Source organism: Syngnathus leptorhynchus, chromosome 6, assembly GCF_054491065.1.
Source record: "Syngnathus leptorhynchus isolate UIUO chromosome 6, UIUO_Slep, whole genome shotgun sequence".
Classification (NCBI taxonomy): Eukaryota; Metazoa; Chordata; class Actinopteri; order Syngnathiformes; family Syngnathidae; genus Syngnathus; species Syngnathus leptorhynchus.
The window spans coordinates 394,191-420,848 of record NC_141200.1 but is presented as its reverse complement, the minus strand read 5'-3'; the positions used below and the strand labels follow the sequence as shown (position 1 = coordinate 420,848).

General features: G+C 52.7%; 1 protein-coding gene across 7 annotated transcripts; it reads right to left on the bottom strand.

The window, feature by feature from the left end:
• Positions 1–546: 546 nt before the first annotated feature.
• cadps2 (Ca++-dependent secretion activator 2) lies at positions 547–26,225 on the bottom strand. 7 transcript variants are annotated; one of them, XM_085914596.1, is made up of 27 exons: positions 25,625–26,225; positions 23,945–24,058; positions 22,854–23,201; positions 22,709–22,789; positions 22,396–22,626; positions 22,206–22,327; positions 21,986–22,097; positions 21,788–21,927; positions 20,247–20,313; positions 20,061–20,169; positions 19,794–19,982; positions 17,431–17,567; positions 14,653–14,840; positions 12,517–12,618; positions 12,150–12,213; positions 11,884–12,078; positions 10,898–11,054; positions 9,345–9,486; positions 8,568–8,723; positions 8,340–8,487; positions 7,794–7,808; positions 6,915–6,989; positions 6,553–6,636; positions 6,383–6,415; positions 4,568–4,678; positions 2,147–2,251; positions 547–2,070 (listed from the first exon to the last, which is right to left on the bottom strand). In XM_085914596.1, the coding sequence occupies exons 1-27, from the start codon at positions 25,994–25,996 to the stop codon at positions 1,900–1,902; spliced, it is 3,768 nt and encodes a 1,255-aa protein (XP_085770722.1). In that variant the 5' UTR covers positions 25,997–26,225; the 3' UTR covers positions 547–1,899. The 7 variants fall into 7 exon arrangements, 5 of the variants coding, with proteins under 5 accessions (XP_085770722.1, XP_085770723.1, XP_085770725.1 ...); XM_085914597.1 differs by having other exon boundaries at positions 6,915–6,986; XM_085914599.1 differs by lacking the exon at positions 6,383–6,415.
• Between the last annotated feature and the right edge of the window lie 433 nt (positions 26,226–26,658).

Genomic DNA, 26,658 nt, shown 5'->3' with positions numbered 1-26,658 from the left:
CCTCCAATTTTTTTTTGCGCCTCTTCTCCCCGCAACTGCAAATTTCCTGCCGCAAAGCAAAAAAACCATTTTTGAGATCAGAAGCAAAGCATCATTTTGAAATTCAAACATTTGTTCTTCACAAATATTTCGTTCTCATATTTTTGGCCTCTCAAACCAAATCTGACAAATTATCTTCTGTTTAATACAAAATCGTCAAGACTTTTTATTTTGCGCGCGTGCCCGCACGCACACAGGCCTTTCTTTCTTTCTTTCTTTCTTTCTTTCTTTCTTTCTTTCTTTCTTTCTTTCTTTCTTTCTTTCGCCCGCTGTCAGAATGCATATGAATCCATTTGACTTTAGTAGAAAAACGTAGGAATGTTTTTTTTACCTGCCTGACTTCAAACTTGTGAAGCCTTTCACGCTCGCTTCTGAAATCTTTTGATTAGCAAATTTGTTTGGCATTTTTCCCCATCTTCAGAAGACAGCAACTTGTGTTCTGTACAGTCTTTTTTCTCAATACATAATATGATGGCAATTCCATTGAGCGCGATCCTTTCCACATCACGTGACAGAAACAAGAGCGCCTTTCAAAATGCTTTTATTGGACAGTCCGTGACATATCAATAATTTTTTCTTTCTTTAGATCACAACAAACACAGGCGAGCACAGCTTCAAGGACCATTCAAAACATCTAAATCTTTAAAAAAAAAAAAAGATATATAAATACATTGAATGTCATGAATAACGTTGAAAGTGATGATGCTGCTGCTGCTGCTGCCGCTGCCAAATGGGACGTTTCATCATGGGTAACCTGATTTGAGAACACATTTTACTCCATGAAGTAGAAAACAAGAAAATGATGCACTTTGCAGTCCACGCAGTCGTCCACGAGGGGGCGCGTTCCAAAGGTCACCCTGCTGCCATTTTGGTTAGCAACAGAGAGCTCAAAGAGGCTCGGCACTGAACGAGGGCCTCTACTCGTTCCTTCTTGCCTTGACTTTTGTTCGTCTTTTCAAGCGGAACAGTTGGATTCATCAGAGGCGTGTCGCTTCGAGTCAAATGGGAGGTGCCTATTTGAGGGGAGCCATTCATCTGTCGCTTGGTCCGAGCGGTTGCTGCCGTTTTGGTTAGCGACGCGCATACGTACGAATGGAGGTGCGCGTCATCTATTTGAGGGAGGCGCTCGCAAGTTTGCGCCGAGAGAAGGAAGCTTTTTGCTGTTGTTTTCATGAGGTCACGCCAGTTCAGTCCTTAACTGCTGCTCTTCCATTTGAGCGAGCGTGTGGTTTTGAGGGAGGCGTCGATCTGCTCATGTGGACCGTTCAACTCCTCCGAGAGACTGCTTGGCGCTGCTGTTGAAGTTTGGCACGACTTCAAATTGGCTCCAACTCATCCGTCTGTGTGTGTGTGTGTGTGTGTGTGTCGCAATTGGAGGGAGGTGTTCATTTCTTCCAGCCTCCGACAATGCCACTCGCTTCAATTGTCAACTGCTTAGAAATATTTATTGACGGGCACGCGCTCGTTTTTCTCAAGTTTGGGAAAAGAAATATTTCTTGACATTTTCATACCCACAGTGAATATGAAAAGTCTACACATCCCTGTGTAAATGACATTTTTTTTGCGTGTATATTTATCGAGACAAATGATGAGCAAACTATGAATGTGACTTTTAACCCATACAACTGAAAAAAACAAATGCAGCGGTGTGAAATGATAAATGGGAGTGGGCACACGCTAAATCCCTTACTCGACTGTCCCTGACATTTATGGTGGTTTGAAAAAGATTCATCTTGTTATCATTTTGCACGTCAATAAAAGCTCACATTTGAAGAGAATTGACGTCCGCATTAGCATTAGCCTCACTCAGCTCAGCTCAGCTTTTTTTGGCACTAACTTGACACTGGACGGCGGCAAGCTTCAGTCGTCGTCCTGGTCGCTGTCCCGCATGCTGACGCCGTCCAGGGCGTCTCCCGCCTTGACGGCCAGCGTGGCCTCCTCCACCGTCAGTCGGTTGTAGACCGTCACGTAGCTTTTGCCGTTGAGCGTGCCCTCCGCCACGCCCTGGAGACGGAAGTCTCGGTAGCCCTTCTGCCGGTTTGGACAAAAGGAGAGAGAGGTTTCTTTACATCGATCGCGTGAACCGTGAGAAGATGAGCTGGATTACCTTGACCATCTTGACGAGGCTCTTGAGCTGGTACACGTGCAGCTGGAGGTCCAGTCGATCCTCCAACCACACGCGCACGGCCTCCGTGGACACGCTGTACCATTGCTGTGCACGTTAAAAAAAAAAAAAAAATGTGAGGGAGGGACTGCCACGAATGTTTCTTTCTGGCTTTTCACTTGAGTAAAAATCTGGTTCATCAAAACAAAAGGGCTCACGCTTGGTTCGAGAGCATTTTGGGCCAATCTTGACCAGGTAAAAGAAAGGTCAAGGAGAACCAAAACGGAAACTCTCATCGTTCTGAAGCCGGGCCGGGCCGGAGCACTCGCTTGAGGTCGAGTTGTGAGAAGTTCACGTGTCACGGCAGAAAAGAACGTCTTTTCTTGACGAGAGCTCGGAGGCGGCCAGGATCAAACCGAACGACTTTCCACGCTCGTCTTCTCACCGGCGTCCCTCAAAAGCGCTCCACGCCGCCGTCCGAAGCATCCGGCGACTTTGCGGGTGCTTTTCTTCTCCGCTGCCGCCTCGCAGACACGTGGCCTCGCCTCGCCTCGCCTCGCCTGAAGAGCGCGCTGCACTTGCAACAGCGGGCGCGACGGCGCTTTCCATTCAGCGCGCGGGAGATTGCCGTGACCCCGCGCTGACCCCAAATATTCCGACGCGCTTGAAGAGGCTGTAGCCGCCTGCTCATCTAATTAATTTCGACTGCGGCGGAAGAATAACAGCCCAGAGGTTATTTAACGCCTTGCACAAAAGCCCCAACGTTTGTGTGTGTGTGTGTGTGTGTGGGGGGGGGGCTCGCCAATACTTGATTCCGTCTGTTGTGCAAGCTCACCTTTAACTACATTTTTAATTCTTTGAATAAACTCATCAAATGATTGACGCAAGTCAGAGAGAACAAAGGTACAACGTTGCCAAGGTGAAGCCAAAGTCTTTCAACTTAAACTTTGCACCTGTTGAATTCTACAGTGAGCCTTTGCTTTTCATCTCCATGGCGACGACGAGACCAACGTACGTTTTGTTTCTCAATGGACCACCTTCTGTCCTTGAATCGCAAATTCAAAGGTTTCTCGCCAAGAGAAAGAAAAAAAAAAAGTCCAACTTTGCACGGTCGTAGTTGCGGAGCCACTGGCTGAGACTGGCCATCGGCTTTAAGTCGACAAAGAAGTGTTTGGTAAGCTAACGCTACAAATGCTAACGGCATCCTCGTTGCCTTCAATTGTATTGTTTGACCAAAAACAAATACGCACTTCTCGACATCCTCGTCGGCTTCATCTGAATCGACAAAAAACGGACGAGGAAAAGCGTTTGTATCCGGCGATGGTAAGCTAACGCGACAAATGCTAAGAAACTTCTCGCCATCCTTCTTTTGAATCGTTTGCGCGAGCGGAGCAGCGAGGGCTTGGCCGAACAAAGCAAAAAAAAAAAAGCCACTTCAAGGGGAACTGATGAAAGTTTTCGATTGGACGCCGGCAGATAAATAAAGGAACCGTCTTTTATGAGCGTTTCTTGGATTAAAGGCAGGCTGGTAAAATGGTGTTGTTGTGTCAAAACGCCAGCATGTGTCAATGTGTTGAAATTGTATCATTACATTGACACCAGGGGGTGGGGGCGCCCCCTCTTTTTTCTCCCCCAGTTATTTCTGACAGCAACACTCCCTCGCCCTCCTAATCAGCAGCCAGCCAGCCACCCACCCACCATCTGCTTTCACTGTGCTCCTCTAATTTGCTCAATTAAGGAGCTCCTCCATCCTCCATTTGCGCGGCGTTAACGAGGCGTGCGCGTATGTGCGCACGTGCCGTCATCTTCATCGCGCTCATCATCTTCATCCAGGCGGACTGGACAGATGAGACGCACGTGGCGGGCGCTCGGAAATGGAGAGAAAGTGCAGAAAGGAAAGAAAAAGAAAGAAAGAAAGGAAAGCACCAATCCAGGCGGCTGAAACGGCCACAAGTGAGCGTCGGCGGTGCTCGCAAATGCAGAAAGGAATCCGGCCGTCATCAGCCGCGCGCCAAATGGATCCCCTTCGGCCTCCCGCACGCACCAGAGCATCAAGATGATGGTGTGCTTCATTATCTTCATCGCGCCGGCTCAAAATGGCCGCCACCCGGCAAGATGGTTAGCCCAGACGGGTCGGGAGGCCCGCTCCTTGCTTCCGAGCGTGAGCGTACGCAAACGGGGCCCATTAGCCGCAAATAGCGGCAGTCATCCGTGCCGTGCCGTGCCGGGCCGCTCGGCGCCACTAATGCCGAGGTGGGCCGTGTTTGACCGCTCTTGGCTGAAATATTTGGGATGCGCCGACAGCACGGTGCAAAGCCGGCCATCCACAAAAGCAAAAGACATAGAATGGCGCCACTCTCTTTTGGGGAGCGGCTCCATCTTTTTTTGTTACCATGGCGACCGGCAGAAGAAGAGGCGACTCACGTCAAAGATTTTCTCCACGCAGAGCTCGTCGCCGATGCGCTCGCGGAGGATGTCCTGGTTCTGCCGCACGAAGGTGACGTAGGCGTCGGCCAGGTCCGCCGCGCCTGATTTCTGTGGAAATTGAAGACTTTTGTTTTTTTTTTCAACATTTCAGGGCTGCTTCTTCGCTCCAATGGCTGACTACCGCTTTTTTGTACGTCCTCACGTGTCCACCTAATTGAACGTCAATCAAGCAAACTGGGGGCTTTTTCACGTCCTTAATGTCGTTTAACAAGCATTAACCTGATGCTTGTGGCCTGCCTGCCTGCCTGCCTGCCTGCCTGCCTGCCTGCCTGCCTGCCTGCCTGCCTGCCTGCCTGCATGCCGACACTCCCGAGCGCGATCCTCATTCACACTCTTGTTGTCGGGGGAGATTACAAGTGTAATGCCTTTTGTAATCGCTTTGACATCTTTCACAGTGTGCGTCGCCCCCAGGGGGTCGGCTGAGGCGAGGGGGGAGCGTGTCCGAGACAAACACGCAAAGCGCCCGAGTCAAAAGGCGGCGGCGTCAAGCACGACACCGGCAAAGTCGGGATGAGTGACGCCGAAAGACAGGGAGCCACGCCGGCCGGCGCTCACTCGGGCGTTTCTAATCCAGACGGACCAGCGGGCGGGAAAAAGAGGTTAAAGTGAGGTCACGTGACCGCAGGGGCATCTGCGACTTTGACAAGCGGCCGACACGCACGCACGCACGTCCGTCAGAGCCCAGGCGTCAAAGACCATATCAAAGTCTTCTGTGCGTTGGTCCAACGCCGACAGATAGTCGGTCCGTGAGAATGTGGTTGACTCCAACAGCAGGCGGAGAAACTCAACGCTCAGGTATGCGCGGCAGACGCCGCGGCACGATAACAGCTTATCAAGCGCGTCACCCGAGACGTTAAATCTCCCGGAGGCCGAGTCGCAGTCTCGGTCCCGCGCGGCTTTTCTCACGCCGACGAGGCGACAAAAGCGAGCGCACGCTGGGGTCTTTCAACTTGTCACTATCCAATTGCAATTTGCGCCGCCTCCCTCCGTTTAGCGCGCAGGCCATTTTGAGCGGCAAAAAGCGGTGGGAACGAGCGTGGAAAGGACGCCGTCCGTCTGTCCATCTTCTTCCCGGCAGCTGAGCCGCCTCAGGTTGCGGCCGCACAAAAGGACGGCGCCCGCGGTGCGGGTTACATTGTAATTTCACAGGAAGTCTACACGGGAACCTGAGAACAAAATGGAGGACGGGGGCTGGCTGGCTAACTGGGGATTAGGGGGGGCTGATCAAGTCGGCTGGTTAATCATACGTGGCTCACCTGGCCGCCAATTAGCATCAGCGAGCGAGCGCTTGGGCGCAGACTGTTGCGCTTTGAGCAAATCCAAATCCTGATTTGACGGGCAAGTAGCTGACGTCTGGAGCTCGGCTACGCATTTTGCCTTTTCTTTCAAATCCAGGCTTCAAACTGCCCCCCCCCCCCACACACCCACACACACCTTTCCTCCATATCCATCTCGCTCTCAATTTCTTGTTTTGATTTTTTGTTTTCATTTCAGCCCAACGCTAAATAATAAAACGGGTACTAGTCAGGAAGATCTAACGAGTGAAAAGTGGATCATTTATGCGCAGTCTCGGAGCGAGCTGAAGAAAGCGGCGGGCGGGCGGGCGGGCGAGCCAGCAAACTATCCTTAGACGTCAACAAATGTTTTGATTTATTTCATCCAAAACTTTGATTTGTCACTTCTTTTAAAACCACAATGAACTATGTGCAATTGTATCTATCTGTGACAAAAAAAAAAAAAAAAAAGACTTACGGGAACTTCCACGTATTTGGCAGCTGCTTTCACCTTGAGAGGAAGAAGAGGGGGAGGGAGGGAGGGAGGGAGGGAGGGAGGGAGGGAGGGAGGGAGGGAGGAGGAGCAGGGAAAGCGTGCAAAAGACTTCATTTGAAAAGAAGAAAAGGCTCCAGCAGGCGCATACTGACCGTAAAGGACAGGATGGAGGACAGCAAAGTTCCTTCGTCGTATCTCGACAGCTTGGACAGAACCGCGTCCAAAACCGCACCCAACTGCACACGTGCAAAAAATAAATAAATATATATATATATATATATATATATATATATATACACACACACACACACACACCCACACACACACACACACACACACACACACACACACACACACACACACACATAAATATACATAAATATATAAATATACACACACACACACACACACACACACACAGAAAGACACAGAAAGACACAGACAGACAGACACACGCCTTTTGCAATAAAATTGAAATAACTTGTGATTTTCTACAATACAAGGTCGCTGTCACCTTGGCTACAAGTGCAGAGATCATGTCTTGGAAGGCGCCGTCGATGAGCACGTCGATTTTGGAGTGGTAGTGCTGCTGATGGGAGTAGAGTAGAGTAGAGTAGAGTAGAGTAGAGTAGAGTAGCGCCGTTCACTTCAATGGCGTTTGTTCCATTTTTTTGAAACAGCGCCGCATTGATTGCCATGTCAAGAATGAAAGGCTTTTTGCATCCTGCTTTCATTTTCTTGCTCCTTCCTCCAGCCAAATGATTTTGAGTGGACTTTTGGGTGGTATGAAAAGGAGCTGGCCCGACTTGTGTCAAGGTAGCTGACTGCTCGGTGGAATGGCGAGGCTTGCTTTTTGTGCCAAATGGGGCAAAACTGGCCGCCAAGGACCAAAAGCGCGCTGCAGATTCAATTAATCCGCCATTTTACGTCAAAGAAAAAAAAAAAAAAAACATTCATGCCACCTTTTCCCTGGCGGGGGAGGTTGGGGGGGGGTACCCTGCTGAATGGTGCCACAATGGCCTTTCAGACAGCCCATAAAGAAACCCCAAATTAAAAAATGTCAATCACCAAAGCGGGAGGATCGCTGACAAATTGAGGGTCCGACGAGGTCGCTAGCTCCTTTTTTCTTCTTTCTTTCTTTCTTTCTTTCTTTCTTTCTTTCTTTCTTTCTTTCTTTCTTTCTTTCCAGCCCCTCTTTAAGCCCAAAATGTGGGGGGGGGGCCTTGCCGACTGAAATGTCAGCAGACGTTTGCCGCATGCAAACAAACACAGTGCGGCTCAGCCTCCGGCTCTCCAATTTGAATGGGCTCAGAACATAAGAGTGTGGAAAAGGATTGGTCCTTCCAAATCAACAAAGATTTGTTTGCTTTAAAAATGAAAGAATGTGCTTTACCCATTGCGTGTCCGTCTGAGGGGTGGACAATGACGGACAAACGAGGACAAAAGAAAAGAAAAACATGTTAAACACCTCAAGCTATTGCTACGTATGCGCTATATATTTATCAATGTATTTCTTTCTTTATGTCTTCTCCATTCTTAGTTGGGAAAAAGGGAGGAGGGCTGGTGTTTGGAAAGGCTCCCCTTTGGTTTCAGCAGCCGTTTTTTAGCATGGCTGATGATTTGGCCACCTGCCAACAACATTTGACTTCAACCTGAATTTTGCACACAAATTCCCCGTATCTTAGGAAGTGTGCATGCTTGCGGCCTAATGACTTCACAACTTTTAGAGGTTATTTCTTGCCACGGCAATATTGGTTGAATTTAAAATGACAATTTCAATGGAAATGGAAAATGCAATTTCTTGATTTGGTGATGATTAGAATGAAATGAATTGATTCTTCTTCTTTTTTTTTTTTAGGTAGCTAACTTTTCAGGATATTTTTTCAAATTGAGCATGTATTTAAAAAGAAGTGTCTGGCCTGCTGGCCGGCTATCTTACCTCCTGGCCAGCGTCCAGCGCGCAGAGCTCAGGGCAGCGCCTCTTGGCGTCGGCCACCACGTTCAACATGGTGCAGGCGCACGGCGGCACGCGCAGCTCCGTCCACTTGCTGACTTTCTGCAGTTGGGCATCAAAGGCGCTTTTGGTCCTGCACACCGGCACGGGCGCTAATCAAGTATCAGTCGGGCGGGCTGGCTGGCGCGGGCCGGCCGGGCGACCTTTGGCGACCTTTTGACGCAGGCCTCGCTCATGTCGCCGGCCATCAGCTTGAGTCTCCGCCGCAGGTGCTCGGCGAAGGCGGGCTCGGGCCAGTCCAGCTCCAGCGCCAACATCTGCAGCGCGTCGAGCTTCCAGAAGAGATCCTCGGAGGTGGCCGAGCCGTTCCTGCAATGTCGTCACAATCTCCTTGACTGGTAGAACAACTCATTTCAATGACACTTCTACAGGAAGATAGTAGCATTTCCATCCGTCCGTCTTTTTCTCACTTGGCCTTTAAAAGACGAGCACCCCAACAAGTGGCCCTCTCATGTCTAATTAGCCAGGCTCTCTGAAGGCTCCCCCCCCCCACCGGCTCCCTCACCCCCAGGGGGGACGGGCCGATCCCACTCACCCGTCTGCGCTCGCTAATGAAGTGCCAGCTTGTTTTTTTTTTTGGGTGGCTCTTTGCAGCTTTCTCGAAAGCGCGCAGTGTGGTCTGAGCAGCCCCTCCACAGAAACACACCCGAGAGAGCCCCGAGTGGCATATCGCCACCCGCCGACGGACGTGTTGTTCAAGTGAGCAGGAAGTTAACCGTGCCGTAACCACGGTAACCGGCGCGAGTCCCGTTCCCGAGCTGCCGTCCCTCTAGGGCGTGCGTGTGTGTGTGAGACTTCCCGGCGTCTTCAATTGTCGCCACAAAGTATCGCAAACCAGACGGAGCGTCAGGAACGCGCTCACGGGTCGGGACGCCGGCGTTCCGGTCGACTTTGCTTTTTAGGCTTTCATCCAGAGAGGTCAAAGCTTACTTGACGGGATGCCAGGTCTCCCGCTGGAAGCCGCGGTGGACGGACTGCGCTATGGACGACTCCATCAGGTCCACGTAGCGCACCACCAGAGGGACGAAGGCGTCCCGGAGGTGCTTGTGGAAGGGCCCGTCGCACAGCTGGGCTGCAAAGCGCAAAAACAACCATCAATACAATTGTTTTCTTTTTACAATCCAACTCATCCACCACAGAAGGGTTGTTTTTACGTCCTCGTCGTCGTGTTGGATTTTCGACGAGGTCAAATGTGGAAAAAATCGTCGTAGGCCTTCCCTCGCGCCGTCCTCCGTGAATTGACGGAGACAGTAACGACGTTCTCCCGTCTCAGCGGACTTCATTAGTCGCCGCGTGATTAACACTCGCCTTTTTGGCGCCCCTCGGGGAGCGAGAGAGCCCCCCCCCCTCACCCCCTCCCTCCATCTGTCTGTCAATGCCAACAACAAGTGAGCATTTCCAAAGAAACACTCAAGTATGACACGTTAGCTCAACTCAGGCATTTGGAGAACCCTGACAAGTTCCAAAAAGAAAAGTTCTTCAAAAAAAAAACAAGGCAAAACGCTGAAAGCAATTTGATATGGGATAAGAACTCATACAGTGCCATTGACGGTTATTGACGGTACAAAACATGAACCGGGTTGGCAGGGAATGAGTACAAAACAATATGGCTGAAGAAAAGAAAATTCAATAAGGAACAATTCTGACAGACATGGCAGTCCCAAAATCAGATGGAAAAATGAAAGATAGCACAAACGCTACAAAGGAGGCCAAACCTTTGATTTCAAAAGTGTCTGCGTGATGAGCCCGCGCATCCAAAGAAAAAAGCTGGAGTGGCCAGCCCAAATAGAATGGAAATAAAAAAGGAAGTCGTTTGACTCAACGCTGCCCCCCCCTCCCCCAAGGCACACACTTTCTTGGCTCTCTTTTTGTGCGCCCCCCTCGCCATCGCCAAACAAGTGAGCATTTATTTGTAAAGTGTGCTAAAAGCGCGGCAGAGTTGCGAGCCTTTTTCAAAGGCATCTTGTCAAGGTTTGACACGTTGCGGCGACGCCTTTGCAAGGCTGGCCAAGTGGCGGGCGGGGGCGGGGGGGGGCGAGCGAGCGGGCGGCCTTCTTCTCTTCTTTCCTTGCCTTTCGCGTAATTAGCGCCCACAATGGCACGCGCAAAAATCAACACGTCGGCGCCAACGCCAAGTGTGCCGAGATCTTTTGTTTCGCCGAGCGCCCTTGGGACTGCGCCGCATTATCACGGCGGCGGCGGCGCTCACAAAGCCCGCCGCCCACAATGGCCGCCGCCGCCGCCTCGGGACCTTGAGCCGAAAAACATCAACAACGGCAAAAAGCCTTTTGGTTTGCCGATCGACTCGCTGGCTGGCTGGCTGGCTGGCTGGCTGCTCCAAAGTGTCGTTGTTTTGCTTTCCACTTCAATTAGTTTGAAGTCAAACCACATCCCAAAGTAGTACCAACTACAACTGGGAACGATGGCCCGCCATGCTTTTCCCAAAACCAATCATGCAGGAAGAATACAAGACGGCTTCTCACCATCGGCGGCGAGGAAGCCGTTGAGGAGCTGGAAGAGCGGAAAGCTGCTCCAGGAATCGGCGGGCTGCGCCTCCAGAGCCCAGTCCAGGTCCAGGCGGTACAGCGCCAGGAAGTGTTCGGCGTGCTCGCGCATCAGCTCGGGCCACAGCGAAAATGCCTGACCAACGACAAATACCACGTAAGCTCCAAATTTGTTGTTTGAAGGCAAAACGTCGGCACCGGGCGGCCACGCCAAAATGGCCGCTTCGCAGCAAAATGGCCAAGTTCCCCCCCCTCCGATAGACGACGAGCGCTACGCCGACACTTGGCGGCCGTCGGCGTAGCGAGGTACCTCGCCAGTTCAGCGCGGCCGCTTTTGCCGTGGATGAGGAGAAAAAAAAAAAAAAAAAAAGTGCAACCGGCCTTGAAAGGCGGCGAGGACGAAGAGGCAGCCGGGGTCAGATTGAGAAGCCTCGCCGGCTCGCTACGCCGTGGCCTTGCGGGACTTCCCGTCATGCCTTGCGGAAAAAAAGTGGCGTGAACCCGCCGCCTCGTCGCACTTGAGAGCTTCTTCAAAGCTGAAGAACGGTGAGGGCCACTCAAAGCGGCGTGGCCGGGAAGCCAGAAAAAAACCCAAAGCAAACGTACCTCTCGTCCCTTCCGGCAGCACAAAGAAAACGAGACACAATCAACATTGTTGACTTTTGATAGACAGCGCCGAGCTGCTTTGAAGCTATTTCATTGGCTGACATTTGAAGGGGGGAAAAAAAAGGCCTTCAAAATACACAAAAGACCGGCGGCAAAAGGAAGAACATCATTCTGGACGACTCAAAGGTTAATTTGACCCGGTCGTCCAGTTTGGGTTGCCACGGCGTTCACGTGGGCGTGGCTGGTTTGCGTTTGAGCAGAAAGTTGGCAAATTCATTTGGATGGCAAATTGGAATGGGAACCTTTCAATCCGGAAAATCGGGATGTTCTTTTGAATGATAATGATGATTTGTAACAACCTCGGCGTGATGTTCGTCGTTCTGCTGCAGGACCTCGACGACCAGCTCGGCCAGCCGCACGGCGTCCTCCGGCCGCTTGGGCCCGGCCTTCCAGTTGGCAAAGTCCAGCAGCTGGCCGTAGTTGACGGCCGCCGCCTTCTGCAGGCAGCGCCGCAGCGCCTTCTCCGTCTCCTCGCTGCCGTCCTTCATCAGAACCTGCCGGGCGGCGCCAACATTGGCGTTTGCGCCGACATTTCACAAAGCGGGCGGGGTCGAGCCGATCTTACCCTCTCCAGCAGGGAGAGCGTGGCCTTGAGTGCGCCATCTGGTCGCCCAAAAGGGAAGCAGTACCTGAACGGGGCAGACGTGGATGCGGGCGGGCGGGCAAACGGACGGACAGACAGACAGACACACACAGACAGAGGGACGCTTGCAACAGATGGCGGCGCCTCCTTTGCGCTAATTACGCTGAGAAAGAACAAGAGCAACAACAAGAAGCGCTTTCTCTTTTCTCCCCCTTTTTCTCACCTCCTTCATTGACAACTCAAGTGCCCCCCCCCCTCCCCCTCCAGGTGACCTTGGAGGTTAAAGAAGCCCCGCCCCGCCCCGCCCCCACCTGTTCATTTGGGCACTGTGTGTGTGTTTTGCGATTACCGAAAATGCGTGATTTGGTTGTCCAGAAGGCGCACGAGGCGAGTCCTGACGGCCCCGAAGTGCTCCTTCTCCTCCAGCGTCACCGTCCCCGTCCCGTCGGGCCTTTGTGCAATCCATACAATTGATTGATTATTAACCATTTTGCAGCTTTTCGGCTAAAACCCCAGACGTCAGCAGCCTTTTGTTTTTTTTTTTCCTTTTTATTATTATATACTCAATTTTATATATACTTTCTATATATATTACATATCTATATATACTTTCAATTTTCTTCTTTGAATTGTGCCACCGCGTTGCTAATTGAACTATGTCGGCGCCATAAATGCGCCTTTCTAAAGTCTGCTAGCTAAATGCTAGCGTGAAATGCAAAGAAAACGTGCGTTAAAGCCCTCATAGTCAAGAAAATGAAACATTTGAACAGCGGCAGGCAAAGCCTTTCCTTTCCAGCGGAAGCCGACCTCTTCCATCTTGAGGTCAGTGAAAATGCGTACAAATGGCGGCCGGCTTCTTTTCTTTGCTGCTCTCAAAAGACAGAAAGGAAGAAAAGGAGAAGAATGGGAGGCAGGCAAGGGAGGAGGTGAGGGAAGAAAGCGCCGGCAACGGCAGCGGCGGCAACCTTGACTCGGCTGCCGTCTGAAAGTGAAGAATTAACCTCTGCTGAGAAGCAATCAGCTGCCTGCCGCCTTAGCACTTGCTCAACACCGGCCCAAACGGGAAGAACAACAACAAGGAGGCTCGGCTCGGCTCGGCTCCTCCTCTGTTTTTGCGCCGCCATTACAATGTCCAACGCCAGCCATCTCACGCGAGTTGTATTTGGAGCGTGAAGGCCGCCATCATGTTTTTTGCTGGGCATCGCTCTGACACGCCGATGTTGACCCTTGACCCGGTGGATGTTAAAGGTCGGCTTGACCTCCGAACGCTTGTGAACATTTGAGAGGAGAATCCCTGCCGAGTGCAGCCATTTTGTGCACAAAGACGGGGAAAACCATTTGAATGCGGTTTTGTGAAAAGCAAATTCCTGCTTTGCCGCGTCTCCGTGTGAACGCTTCGCACCTCAGTCTATCGTGAAGCTTTCCCCTAACTCGGAACATAACCTGTTTGATTTGTCAAGGCGTTGCCTTGATGTTTTTTTTTTTTTTTTTGGGGGGGGGGGGGGGGGGATTCTATTGCAAAGTATCCCGGCGGCAGTGTATCCAAATGTGAGGCTTCCATCGGCAGGCGTCCAATCACGCCAAGATGGTGCTTGGTGTGGTCACGAGCGCCACATGTGCGCTCGTGTTAGCGCTCTCACGATTGGGGGGGGAGGGGGGGTCATGTAAGGGGGTGTCGCTTGTAAGTGGGCTGCGACAGCTTGCTGCGCTTCAGACACATTGTTGCTGCTAAATGAAGCAAGCGAGCTGCCAAGGCTGCGGCGGCGGGGGGGTGCTAATAAGGAAAAAGGAAGGAGGGGTGGCCGTGTGGGGGGGGGGGGGGGGGTCCGTCTTCTTGTTTGTGTGTTTACACTCCACGCGGCTCAAGTGTAAACGATGAGAAGCGTATCCGCCCCTCCCGGGAAGTCCCCAACCCCCAAGGCTGGCTTTTCTGATGGCGAAAACTTTCCAACGCTCATTTTGATACGAGACAATATTTCACCGCAGTGACGATGGGAGGCCAAAGCATTCCTCCACGCGGAAGGAAGCCAGAGGTGGCGGAAGGAAGCCAGAGGTGGCGGAAGCGGGACCTCGGGCCACCGCGCGCTCGCTCCTGTGGCGACGTGAGAGGAGCAGCTGTTGCCATGGTGACGTGGATGGCTCAACCAAACATGGGCTTTAACCAAACGGCAGTAAAATACCCAGGTAGCTGTCCATCAAATATCAAGCTCCGCCCCTCCCCCACCGGTGTCATGAAGTTTTTTTTGTCTTTTGCCAGCGACGCCCGTCGGGAGCCTGAATGAGCAGCAATTACTGAAATGACAGCTCCAGCTGACAAAAAGCCAGCTTGACTAAACACACTCTTCCATTAGCTGGAGTAGCTAATCATTAGTGGCTAATTGCCTCAATGAGTGAACAAAGAGAAAATGCACAGATATGTTGACAGACGCCGACCGGGTCACCGCCGCATTTCCGAAGCGTAAAAAGCGCCCCGCCCCGGCCGTACCTGTTGCCGTGCACGTGAGAGGCGCAGAAGGCGTAGCTGTAGTGAAGAAGCGTGGGGTCCACCAGCGTGTTGTTCTCAGACAAGTCCATCAGCTCCTTCAAGTAGCTCAGGTGGCGCTGGCAGCCGCCCACGCCGTAGCGAGCGCAGTACTCGTCCAGAACAAACACCTGGCCCGGACTGAACCAACCCTAACCGCAAAAATCACAGCAGTTGCGGGTCAGGACACTTGAAGCAAATCCCATCCTTTAGGCGTGGGGGCAAAATACCAGCCGTTGCCAAGGGAGACCTTATTTACCAAAACACGCACGCACGTTCAAGGACCGACGAGCGTCAACATTTGGAATGAATGGGGGGGGGGAAAAAGAAGAATTCAAACTAACAAGAAGGAATCAATATGCTCTCCTTCATGCAAGCTGACTGTGAGAAAACATTTGCTAATAAAAACAACATTTTGAGCGACCAAGACTTTGACTTGACTTTGACCAGCTCATTGTTAGGCTCCGCCCCCGCTGGCGTGTCTTTCTTTTGCCGCCCCGTCATTGACACAAGATGCCGAACCATTTCGACAAAACAACCAGAGCGACGCCGTCGCCCGTGAACAAGTGACCAAAGGCCGACGGGAACGGGTTTTGCCAGATCTGGCCAGATGGCGGCGACCAATAGGAAGAGGCCAGAGAAGTTTGCAGCGGCCGGCCAAGCGTGTCTCTTCCAAAGACGCTCGTTGAGGTTCACCCGCCGCTGAATAGAGCGCCACCCCGGGACCCGACACCAATCCCAGCCTCTTGTTAACAGATGTCCGCCGTTGGGTTCTGCGGCACGCACAAAGCCGCCACAACGGGCCCGAGAGAAAGCAAGGACGGAGGGAGGGAGGGAGGGAGGGAGGGAGGGAGGGAGGGAGGGAGGGAGGGAGGGAGGGAGGAGAAAAGACGCCTCTAATTGCAGCCGGGCCGCCAGGTAGGCAGACCTGCGGGGAAAGAGGAGCAGATGTCGCTGCGAGGGGGGGGGGGGGGGGGGGGCAGGGGGGAAGGAAGAGGAAAGAAAGAAAGAAAGAAAGAAAGGAGAGAAAACCTCTCAACAGAAGGCTCCACTAAAAAAGAAGAAATTTGCTGCGGGGGTCAACTGTGCTGTTTCTGCCTTGGAAATGCGGAAAGGTGCCAAAATGGCGCAAGCTCGGCACGCGGCCCTCTCCAGCTGCAAGGTTGCCAAGGAGTATTCAAATTGTTGTTTATCTCGCCTGGTGCCCATTGAAAAGGGAAAAGTCAAACACACACACACACACACACACCGATTTCTCCCTCGCCGTCGCCGTCCTTTTCACCGAGCAAGTATTCAAGTACGACAGGTGCTTGAATAGCGACACTCGACGCCCGAGTGAGCGTCGGCTCCGCTTGCCTGCCAAAAGGTCACAAAGTGCTTGACGGGCGCACAAAAGCGAGCGAGGTCGCCGTGAAAAACACACAAATAAGCAGCGGTAAGTACAAAGAACGCAATAACACCTCAAGGACGTTGCTGCGGGCGGGCGGGCGGGAGGAGAGCCAGCAAAAAAAAAACGCTTTTCAAAGACACTCAAACAAGCCCGAGAAAGACATTTTGCCCACCTGGGTCACAAACAGCCACAATTTTCCGCCTTTACATTTCAAATTCATCGACACGGAATCAAGTCTCTACTTTGATCATGGATTGATTGTGGGAAGCGGTAAACTTTCTTCCATTTGTGCGTCACCTTCACCTTGTCGCGTTTGCTAAGCATCTGAAGGCTCTTTTATTCCGGATCCGTTCCGCGTCGGCTTGGCCCCCAAACCAGAGCTGTCAAACGCTGACAAACGAAAAGCGCTCGCTCGCTCACTCGCTCACTCGCTGGCTGGCTGGCTGGCTGGCTCGCGGCGGGAGGCTGGCTCCCGCCTTTGAAAATATTTACCCGGTGGCAATCTCGCCATCGGCAGGAGGCCGCGCTTTGGCGTGATGACGGACGGGCGCTTTGGCGTGCCTTTCTCACCAGCGCCCGCCGTCCTCGCCGTAATGCTAGCCTCGGATGCATCCGCACGCGCGGCGCTTTCCGCCCGCCGCCGGCCAATTAGACCAGCGTGCCTCTGCCGGCGCGGCGCGGCGCAAAATCAGACACAGACGCCAGTGGGATTCTCAGATCTTGGCGACAAAGGCATTCCATCAAATGTGGGAAGGATGCAAAAAGGCCCATGCACACAAAAAAAAAAAAAAACGTTTTTGGTTTTGTTATTAATGGGCCATTTCACACGCTGGTGCAATTTGTGGGAATGGGACCAAATTGCACTTTTTGGTCATATGGCAAATATTTCAACGTCATTTTCTGAGGTGCCAATTAAAAAAAAAAAAACAATTCTTCAGATGCTCCAAATTCTAAATTCTCCAAATATGTCAAAAGAAGATGTGGCAAGTGAAACGAGGCGTCAAAGCGCTTTTGACGGCTTTGTGGGTGGGATTCCGCCATGATTGTTTGCTTTGACAAAAAAAAAAAAAAAAAAAAAAGCCCGCCCCCCCTTGCGAGCAGACCCCCGCTTGGCTCATGTTCCTACACGGAAAGTATTGATTAGGAGAAACGCCCCCCGCCGAAACGCAAGGAGAAGAACAAGAGCCCACAAAGAGGGCCCCGCCCTCGGCCCCTCCCTCATTCCCCATGGCGTCCTTCCAGAAGCATTTTGCCTCATTAGGCGGCTCACTCCTTAAGTGTGCCGGCAAATTGGGAAATAAAGTGCAGGCCACCCAAAAATCCAAAAGAGAAAGTTTTGCTTTGTTGCATACCAGGCAGGAGAAAGAATCGTTCATGCGGTGCCGCAGCGTTTGCTTCTGCAAAATGCCAAAGAGGCCAGTGTGGTCCAAACCGCACGGAGACGCCGACACCAGCTCCTCCACGCCCTGACGCTCGCACGGATCCAGACCTACACAAAAAAAAAAACATTTCAGAGGCCACTTTGTCGCTGCAATTTCCCTTTCATCTCCTAAAAGCAACATTTGCAAAATCAAAGTGTCAAAACATTTCCTGTTCCAATCTAGCAGAAAGCAAACTTGCAACACATTTGTGCCCTCGCAAAGCAACATATGCTCAATAAATTCAAGCCCAAAAAGAAATCTAATCAAATCAAATGATTATCATTTTTCTTTTTTTACATTTGATTGACATTTCTTACTGGAAATGAGCTCAAAGGAATGAACTAACCAGATGGCCACAAAGAAGACTGAAAGCAAAAAGGCGCCGCCGCTCCGCTCCGGGCTGGCTGGCCGGCCGGGTCCGTTTGACGGCCGCGCAAAAAGAGTGAGCTGAGCGCACACTCGCGCTTTCATTTGCAACGCTGCCATTTTTGTGTCTTTCTCAAAAGAAAAAAAGAAGAGGACGACGACGACGAAGAAGAGGAGGAGGAAGCGCCCGCCAGACATTTGCCCCCCCCCCCCTCTACACACTCTTTGCCGCCTTTTCACCCCGTCCGCCCGCCCGTTTGCCGTCTTTGTGACTTTTGCGGGAAAGTGAAATTTCCACAATCAGCTACTCATCTGCTTTCTTCTTCCGCCGTTGCCTAAGGGCGTCAATTCCGATGTAGGTCACTTTGCTTTCTTAATGGCCCTCAACACATTGAAAAGTTGCCAAATGACATTTTAGCAACTTTTGCTCATGTGACTTTTTTCCACTTGCTATTTTCCATTAAAAAAGAGCTTTTTTCTTTCAAAGAAGAAATACAAGATTTAAGAATTCAAAAGCACATTTTAAAATGATCATTGATGATTTGGTCATACGAGAAGACTCAAGACGCACCTTCTGTGTGTGTGTGTGTTTTCTTTTTGAGATTAGATTGATAATAGATTGTATTTATGTATGATTTTATTGCCGTTGTATTTTGCTCCAAATTCATTTTGATTCGACTGCGTCAATGTGTTTTGACATCTGTTGACCTTTTTTTTTTGGCACGCCGTTGTGCGGAGACGACGGCGTCGCTGGCATCTTTTGTCCGGCGGGAAAGAAAAAGACAACAAAAGTGCGCTTTGCGCAATCGGCGCCTTTTTTTCCCGCCCCGCCTTTTTCATTTCCGATGTAGGTCGCTTTTCCGCGGCCGTTCGCAATTTCCCAGAAAAGGCGCAAGACAAAGAAATATGGATGGGTGCTGATGACAAACAAAGCGAGGGAAGTGGGGGGGGGCGCGAGGGGCCCGCTATTGATTGATGCCGCTCATGCCTGTCAAGTCCAACTTTCAGCTATTATTGCGTGTGGAAGAGAGAGAGAGGGGGGGGGGGGGGGGTCCTGGCCCAGATGGCGCCTTTCGGTCCATATTGTCTGCCGCTTTCCGCACGTCGGCGCCGTTCGCCAAGAACAATTAAAGTGGGACGGACGCAACTCCGGGCTATGGCAAGGTCAAAGTCTTAGCAAGTTATTGATTAGCGGCCGACGGCTTATGATTACCTCGGCCAGGCTCAAGGCGGAGGAGGGGGGGGGGGAGGAGGACGGGAGGGAGGGAAGGAGGCAACTTTGGCCAAGAAGAAAATCTTACATTTGCAATTCTCTACTGCCATGAGGAGAGGACGAAATTTTAAAAAATGACAAAATAAAAAAAAATAAAAAAATAAAAAAAAAGGGACTTCTTTTGCTCCTTGAATTTCTTTTTGGTTTGCCAAGATTTTGCTTTTTTTATTTTGTTTTAAGCGCAAAAGCATCTGGAAGGACACACGGTTGCGCCGCCGCTCCTTCCTTCCTTCCTTTTTTCCTTCCTTCCTTCCTTCCTTCCACAAAAGTCCATTTAAAAAGTAAATGTCGCGTGCGGGTGACTGTGGGACAAAAGGCACAAAAGTCGCAAAAGCTCGGTCGGGAGCTTCGACGTTGCGGCTGACTGACTGACGAATATGAAAGGTGTCAGAAAGACGGCGAGCGCGGAGGCGTGACGCTTGGATTTAGTCTCTCCGTCTGCAGTCGTCACGGCGACGGTCACATCCATGTGACAGGCGGATGCCCGGGCCGAGGGCGGCTCATTGACCGCGCGCGACCTTTCGCTTACAGGTGCGGCGGTGAGACGGACGCAGATGAGGAGCGACGGCCTAAAAGTTGGAGCGGCGGGCGCAGCTGCTAAACCACACCGAGGGGGGGGGGGGGGCTGCCGCTGCTTTATTTTCATCGCACTTACTGATGGGCGAGGACGGCGTGTCGGCTTTGCGGCGGTTGGCTTGGGGGGGCGGGGCCGGCTTGTAGGACTGCCCGGTGGCCCGGCACAGGGCCTGCACCCACAGCAGCCGGTCCTGCTCGTCGTCGCAGGCGAACACCACCAGGTCGCCCTCGCGCAGCGCGTTGAAGAAGACGGCGCCGCCCTGCAGGCCTGCCGGCAGACGACAAGAGAATGGCTTTGGTTTTTGTTTTGTTGCTTTTGGACTTTTTGGACAGCTGCGCCGCTGACCCGGCTGAGGCCGGCAGTAGTCGACGGTGTAGCCCTCCAGCTGCATCAGCTCCTGAGGCTCGGGCTTCTTCTCGCGGTAGCTGCACATGGCGAAGGTGTACTGGCTCACCTGCGGGAGCACAAGTGGGCCCGTGGCCTCGGCCAAAGTCCGGCGCGCTTTGGCCGAGGCGCCAAACTGGCTCTTACCTGGACCAGAACAAAGTATCTCCTTTTCCAGCGTTTCCACACGCGATGTCCCAACGCATACAAGTAGCTACGAGGGAGGGAGGGAGGGAGGGAGGGAGGGAGGAAGGTCCCAAGGTTACTTTTCTCTCACACACGAGCTAATTTGACATAGTTACAAAAGAACATTCTGAAAAGAACCTGTATTTTTGCTCTTCCCACGCTGATTTGATTTCAACACAACAAATGGGCAACCTTGCAGAGCGAGCGAGCGAGCGAGCGACTCGTTGGATTCTTCCGGTTTTCTTGCTTACGGCCATTGGCCGCGTGAGATCAAGTAGCAAGCAAAAATGGCTTTTTAATGGCCGCTTGAAATGATTGATGAATCGGAACAAGACTTCTTGAATTGTCCAGTTTGCAACCGACCCTAACATCTCGGACAATTCCTTTTAGTCACTTTTCCTGCCAAAACAATCTCTGGGCGTAATCTTTGAACCCATGCTCATTGACTTCTTTTCAAGCTCGAGTATTTGCCACGTGCCGTCAACGTTGGCGTTTGACGCGGAAACGAATCCGAGCGCCGGGAAGCGCTTGGCGGCGAAAATCAATCCTACGGTGGGGAAGGGAAAAAAAAAAGGAGAAGAAGAAAGGAAAGGCTGGCTGTCAAGGCCACGAGCGGCTCAGCGCGGCGTGGCGATTGTTCAGCCTCGCCGCACAAACCCGGCGAGCGCTTTCTCACGGCTGCTGTCAAAGAGCAAAATAAAGGAAGGAATAGAAAGAAAAAAAAAAAGGTCAAGCGGAAATCATTTCGGCGTCAACCGGACGCAGCCAATCCGGCAGCCGAGCGACCCTGTGTGTGTCTTTTTCTTGGACTTTTGTATCGCGACTGACTAGAAAGCCGACACAAGCGCCGACGGGAAGGGAAAAAAACAAGGACGATAGGCAGGGAGGTGACTGACAGCTTGACAAAATGGATTGAAGCACCAAAAAAAACAACAACAACAACAACTCTGGTTTTATCGCAACCTGCGTCAATTACGTCTGGAAATAGACAGATGGGGGGGGGGGGCGATAATTGCCTCCATCTGCAAATTTGCCATTTGAGTTCTTGAGAAGCCACCTGGGAAGGAAGCACTCGTATCAACTTTCCGTCGTCATGGCAACTAAGGACGTCGAAGGCCCGTTGACACAAGTGCACGTGCGTACTCTTTCCATTCAGGTTTCAAAACGATGTCTTGCTGCCACCTTGTGGCATTTACTAAACTATCTTGGCAACAAAAATAGGATTACATATATAATATTAAATACATTATGAATAATAAATATCATTAATTTTACATATATATAAATATATTGTAAATATATTAAATATTAAATTAAAAATATGAAATTCCAGGATGCGCGAGTTCATTTTAAATCTGAATTTACAAAGAGATATCTTTTTTTGTTTTTCCGGGTCCCGTGATTGACAGGCGTGCTGGACGGCTTCCGCCACTTGCGTTTTTCGCCAGCAGGGGGCGACGTCTGCCCACTACAATTCAAAGAAGCGCACCGCACCGACTCACCCGCCGTGCTTCATGTTGGGCGGCTTGTCCATGCGCACGGCCAGTTTGATCCTCAGTTCCGCGTCCTGGCTGTTCTTGGGGACTTGCATGGGCTGGAAGTGGGCCTGCTTGGGCCCGTTGGCGGTGGGCTTGAGGAGCACCTGAAAGGGAAGCGGTCAGAGACGCTTTGAAAAGGTCCACGGGTCGAGCGGGACTCACTCGGCCCAGCTCCTTGTCTTCCAGGGCCAGGACGCCGGTGCTCTCCGTGAAGAGTTTGACTTTGACGCAGGGCAGCGGGTGCGCGGTGACAAAGTCGCCCTGCGTGGCCCACCTCAAACACACAAACCGCAAAAAAACAACTAGTCCAGGCAAAGAGAAGGCGGAGGAAATATGAAGGTGCGCCACCAGGGGGCAGCGCAAACAAGAAGGTTGAGCTCACTGAGGTCTGGAGGCTTCGGCCAGGTCCGTCTGCAGCTTCTCGCCTCCTTCCACTTCCATGGTGCAGTAGACGATCCTGTTGGGAGCCAGCGACTTGAGACCCTGCACCTCCACGATCACCACCTGGACCAGAGACCAGAGGATGGCAAAAGGACTCGCTCGGAGAATGGCTTTTTTCCGGCTGAGCCCACCTCCAGCGCAAAGGACAGCGAGACGTCGGCCTTGGACAGGACGTCCACGTCGTCGCCCAGGTCCAGGAAGGTGCTGCCGGCGGAGGAGCGCTTGAGCTTCTGTTTGAAGTCGGCTCCTCCTTTGGACACGGGGAGACTCTCCAGGTTGGCCATCAGCAGGTTGACGGAGGAGCGCAGCTCTTCCACGTAGAGGTCGGCGTCGCCCGACGCCAGCTCGGGGCAGCGCCTCTCCTGCGGGAAGGACAGACGGATGGACGGACGGACGGACGGACTAGCACCACGAGTCCCAGCGTGAGTTTTGAGAGCTTCCCACCTTGGCGATTCGCTCCACCAGCTGCAATCGACCGTCCAGCTCTCGGCGGATCTGCACCGCTTGCTCGTCCGCGTTGTCCAGCTGCGAGAAGGGTGCAAGTCAATTGGGAAAGGGCCGGGTTGCTCAATTTGCCACCCATTTCTACCTGGCAGGCGTTGTAGAGCAGCTGGTGCTCAAACTTGCGCACTCCCAACACCAGGCGGAACATCTCGTAGAGCTGCTCCTTGCTGAGGATGAGCTCGGCGGCGGCGGCGGCGGCGGGGGGGCCGACGCCCGCGCCTCGCCGCCGCCGACAGGCGTCCTCTTCGCCGCCGTAGATGGCGTCGTACTTGGCCAACCAGGAGCTCAGCACCGTCTCTTTGCTCAGGCCGTCCATTTCGGGGAGGCTGCGCACGCGCCGCTCGATGTTCTTTTTGAAGACCTCGCGGAAGTCGTTGGCCGAGCAGCTGCCGCTCTGGACCATGCGGCACACGCGCTCGCTCTTCAGGAAGCCCTGACACACACACAAACACACAAGGCGTGCACTTTTCATCTGTCAGCAGGTAGACAATCCTGTGCCACTCTCTAGAGGCTGAAAGTGGAATTACACCCCAAATTGACTTCCAACCGCATAAAACCCAAAATCCGCAAGCGCAAACGTGCGATGGAGTTGTTTTTCTCGCTTTCTCACAAGAGAAGCATTTCCCCCTTTTTTGCTCCACCAAAATAGATTTGGATTTTTACTGTCATCATTCTTTTGCTAGAAGTAGCATTTTGCTCTCTTTGGAACCTTTCAATCATTTTGCATTTTCCTGCTAAGATGCGACGGACATTTGTGATGAAGAAGAGAGCGGCGGGACGCCTCTCCCCCTTTCCCGCTGCTCCTTTTAATTGCCCACTCAATTATTTAGACGGCAGCAGAGTTAGGGAGCAAATTAAAAGGGACGCTAATGCTAAGCGCTAGCATCCTTCTCCTTGGCGACTAAGGGACGCTTTTGCGCACTGCCGGAAAACAACAAATCACGTCGACCAGGGCAAACAAGGTTGTCATCAGCTGGAGAAACTTGAGAGTGTGAGAGCGAGTGAGCGGGCGAGCGAGCGAGCAAGAGGCGGATGCCTGCCGGGCGCGGCAAATGTCAAGCACCCGAAGCACTGGCTGGACTCCCGCCGCCTTGCAACACTCAATTAACACTACGGCACCCGTGACTTCCGCCCATTGGGGGTGGGGGGTGATGCAATGGGCGGGTTGGGGCCTACCTCGCAGTAGCTCCTGACAGCGTTGCAGAAGGCTTCGTCGGCCGCGATCTGCGTCTCGCCGTTGAGGAAGGCCTGAAAACGCTCCCTGGCCGCTTGCAGCTGCTGCTTGTTCACCTGAAGACAAAGCCAGCAAGTTAGCCGCGGTGCCAGCAAAAAGCAACTTGAGCAGTGAGTTCTTCCTTTTTGCTAATTGTTTTTGTCATGACGGCGAGCTAAACGTTCTATTCTGCCACGGGAGGGATGGAGGCCACTTCCTGCTATTGTTCCTTCCCAACTCCAGACCAGGAAAGGTTTGCTGATTTTGGCCAGGGATGGTGAGAAGGGGAAAAAAAAACAACAGCTGTCATCATTATCTGAGGGAAATGCGCCGACAAAGCGCGACACACTTCTGCCGGCTGCCAAAGCTTTGGACTAATAAACACAAAATAAAAAGGCACAGTTCTTTGGCTTTCAGAGAAGCACCATCCCAATAACAAGTGGACGAGCGTTTCCATCGTCTTTGGTCACAACGAACTGCCGCGCGCAAAAAAAAAAAAAAAGGCCCCGGAAGATACAAAAGGGGTATTTTGGTGATGGCAAAATGTTGATGTGTGATGTCGCGTGACATCCAGGGCAAAAGTGTCTCGATATTTACGAAGGAAAACGTAGCAAAGCACCCATGCGTGTCCGACATTTTGCGTAGTGAAGAAAAGTTGGCCAAGATGGCGGCGCCTGACGCGCATCCATTTTAAAGCAAAGTCGAGGCCTAGATCTGGCTAAACGGGGCCAGACAGACGACTTTGCCACTTGCTCATGTTTGCTGAGGCGACTGGCTGAGGAAGAGCGAGCCCAGCCCAGCCCAGCCCAGCCCAGCCCAGCCCAGCCCAGCCCAGCCCAGCCCAGCCCAGCCCAGCCCAGCCCAGCCCAGCCCAGCCCAGCCCAGCCCAGCCCAGCCGAGCGGCGGGTGGCCCGGGTCCAGGACGCGCGCGGCACGGCGCCCACAATCCATCCAGAAGCCGTTTTCCTCTCTCCCTCCCGCTGGGTCAAGCGTCCGTCTGTTAATTGAATTGCGCGGAGACTCCCCCGCAAGCCAGCCGGCCAGCCAGCCAGCCAGCCAGCCAGCCCGCGCGTCGTCTGGGGCTGGCTTGCAGATTGAAATCAGGTTCCGTGAGAGGCTGATGAACGGCCTCCCGCTGGGGACGCCGCCACAACAAGGTGCCCGACCGACTGCAGGTGGCGGGCGGGCGAGCGAGCGCGGTTTGCGTGGTGCGGGAAACCAGAAGCACATGCAACAAACAAGTCCAGCCAGGAAAAAGTAGCAAAAAAATCTCACTTATTTGTTTTGGTTAGCGTCTTCACACTTTGGATATCCAGCCGTTTTTTCTTTCGTCTGCCAGTAAACCTCAGCTGCGAGCTTGAAGCCCATTTGGAGGATGAATTGTTTGCTAGTTTCCAAGCTGCTTCGTGTGCTAAAGTGTTGAGTTCATTGGAGCGTTTATACAAGTCGAAGAAGGGAAAAAAACGGTGGACAAGCCTACAATTCTGTCCATTTGGGGTTCAAAGTGGGCTGCAAGCCAACATAAAAGGAGCTTTTTGCGCCAAAATGGGCTTGAAAGAAACGTCCGCCGTCAGGTTGGGTAAAAAAAAAAAAAAAAAAAAGCGACTTTTTGTGGGGAGCGAGCGAGCGAGCGACTGCCTCACCTTCTGCTGCCGGCGGGTCATGTCGGTGGGCTGCTTGGCGTTGAACGGGTAAGCGATGCACCGCAGCACGAACACGTAGATCTGCAATTGCACCTTATGCTCCTCTTCCTCCCGCTGCACTCGCTCGCGTTCTCGCCTCTCCTCCTCTTCACCTGTGGAGCCGCCTCGAAGGTTCTGGTGGGCGCTGTGCCCGTCTCCGGCGGCGGCGGCGGCGGCGGGCTGTCCCTGCTTGAGCGGCGCTGTGTGCGGTCGCTGGCGACTCTCGGCGCCCGGCTTGAGCGAGAAGGATGCGTTTGCTTTCGTGGCGGGCTCCCGGGCAACTTCCGGGTCGGACTCCCCGCCGGAGTCGTCGCTGGAGGACGGGTCCAGCATGGCCGCTCCGCTGCGTCGTCAACTCTCAGCGGGAAGCGAGTGTTGTTCTTCGCGGACTTTAAAGCTTGTTTGCTTACTTGAGTCGACGTGGCGTGACGCCGCGCTCGTCCGTCCGTCGGTAGGTCGGTCGAGGCACGTCGCGAGGTGGCCGGTCGGTCGGTCGGAAGTGGCTTGCTTCAACTCTGTTGCGTGGAAGCTTCCCTTTGGTGGCTTCTCCTGGTCCGCGCAGTGTCGGAATGGAGGCGCGTGCACGCCACGCCAAGCCGACGCACAGGTGCGCCACCTGTGGCTGCAGACAAAGATGCGGCGCGGCGAGAGTCGCGAAGAGGCTTCACTCTGAGCGAGTCAAGGCACTCACTCGCCTGAAAAGAAACGTTTGAGCGCCGCCGGGCCGCCACCGCCGCAAAAAGTCACATTTTCACAAATTGGAAAAGATGGCGATGATGTTAAGAGTCATTTGCGCGTCTCGGCTCAGTTTGGGGCGGCGAGCGGCAGTGTTCGTCGAGTGTGCAAGGAGCACTCAGCTGCCACGTATAGCGCAGCTATGCACACAACTGCGTTTCAGTGCAGTGAGCGCGCCGCTTAGTTATCTCGGCGGGCGACGGATTTGTGGCTTGCTTGGAAAGAAATCTTCGTGTGTAGCGGAACAGCAGGCTCCAGGT

Coding starts and splice junctions, on each gene's coding strand:
- cadps2 (XM_085914596.1), bottom strand. CDS start 25,996: ATGCTGGACCCGTCCTCCAGCGACGACTCCGGCGGGGAGTCCGACCCG. Junction 22,627..22,708: donor TGGTGGAGCGAATCGCCAAG/GTGGGAAGCTCT, acceptor TCCTTCCCGCAG/GAGAGGCGCTGCCCCGAGCT. Junction 6,637..6,914: donor TCTCTGCACTTGTAGCCAAG/GTGACAGCGACC, acceptor GCACGTGTGCAG/TTGGGTGCGGTTTTGGACGC.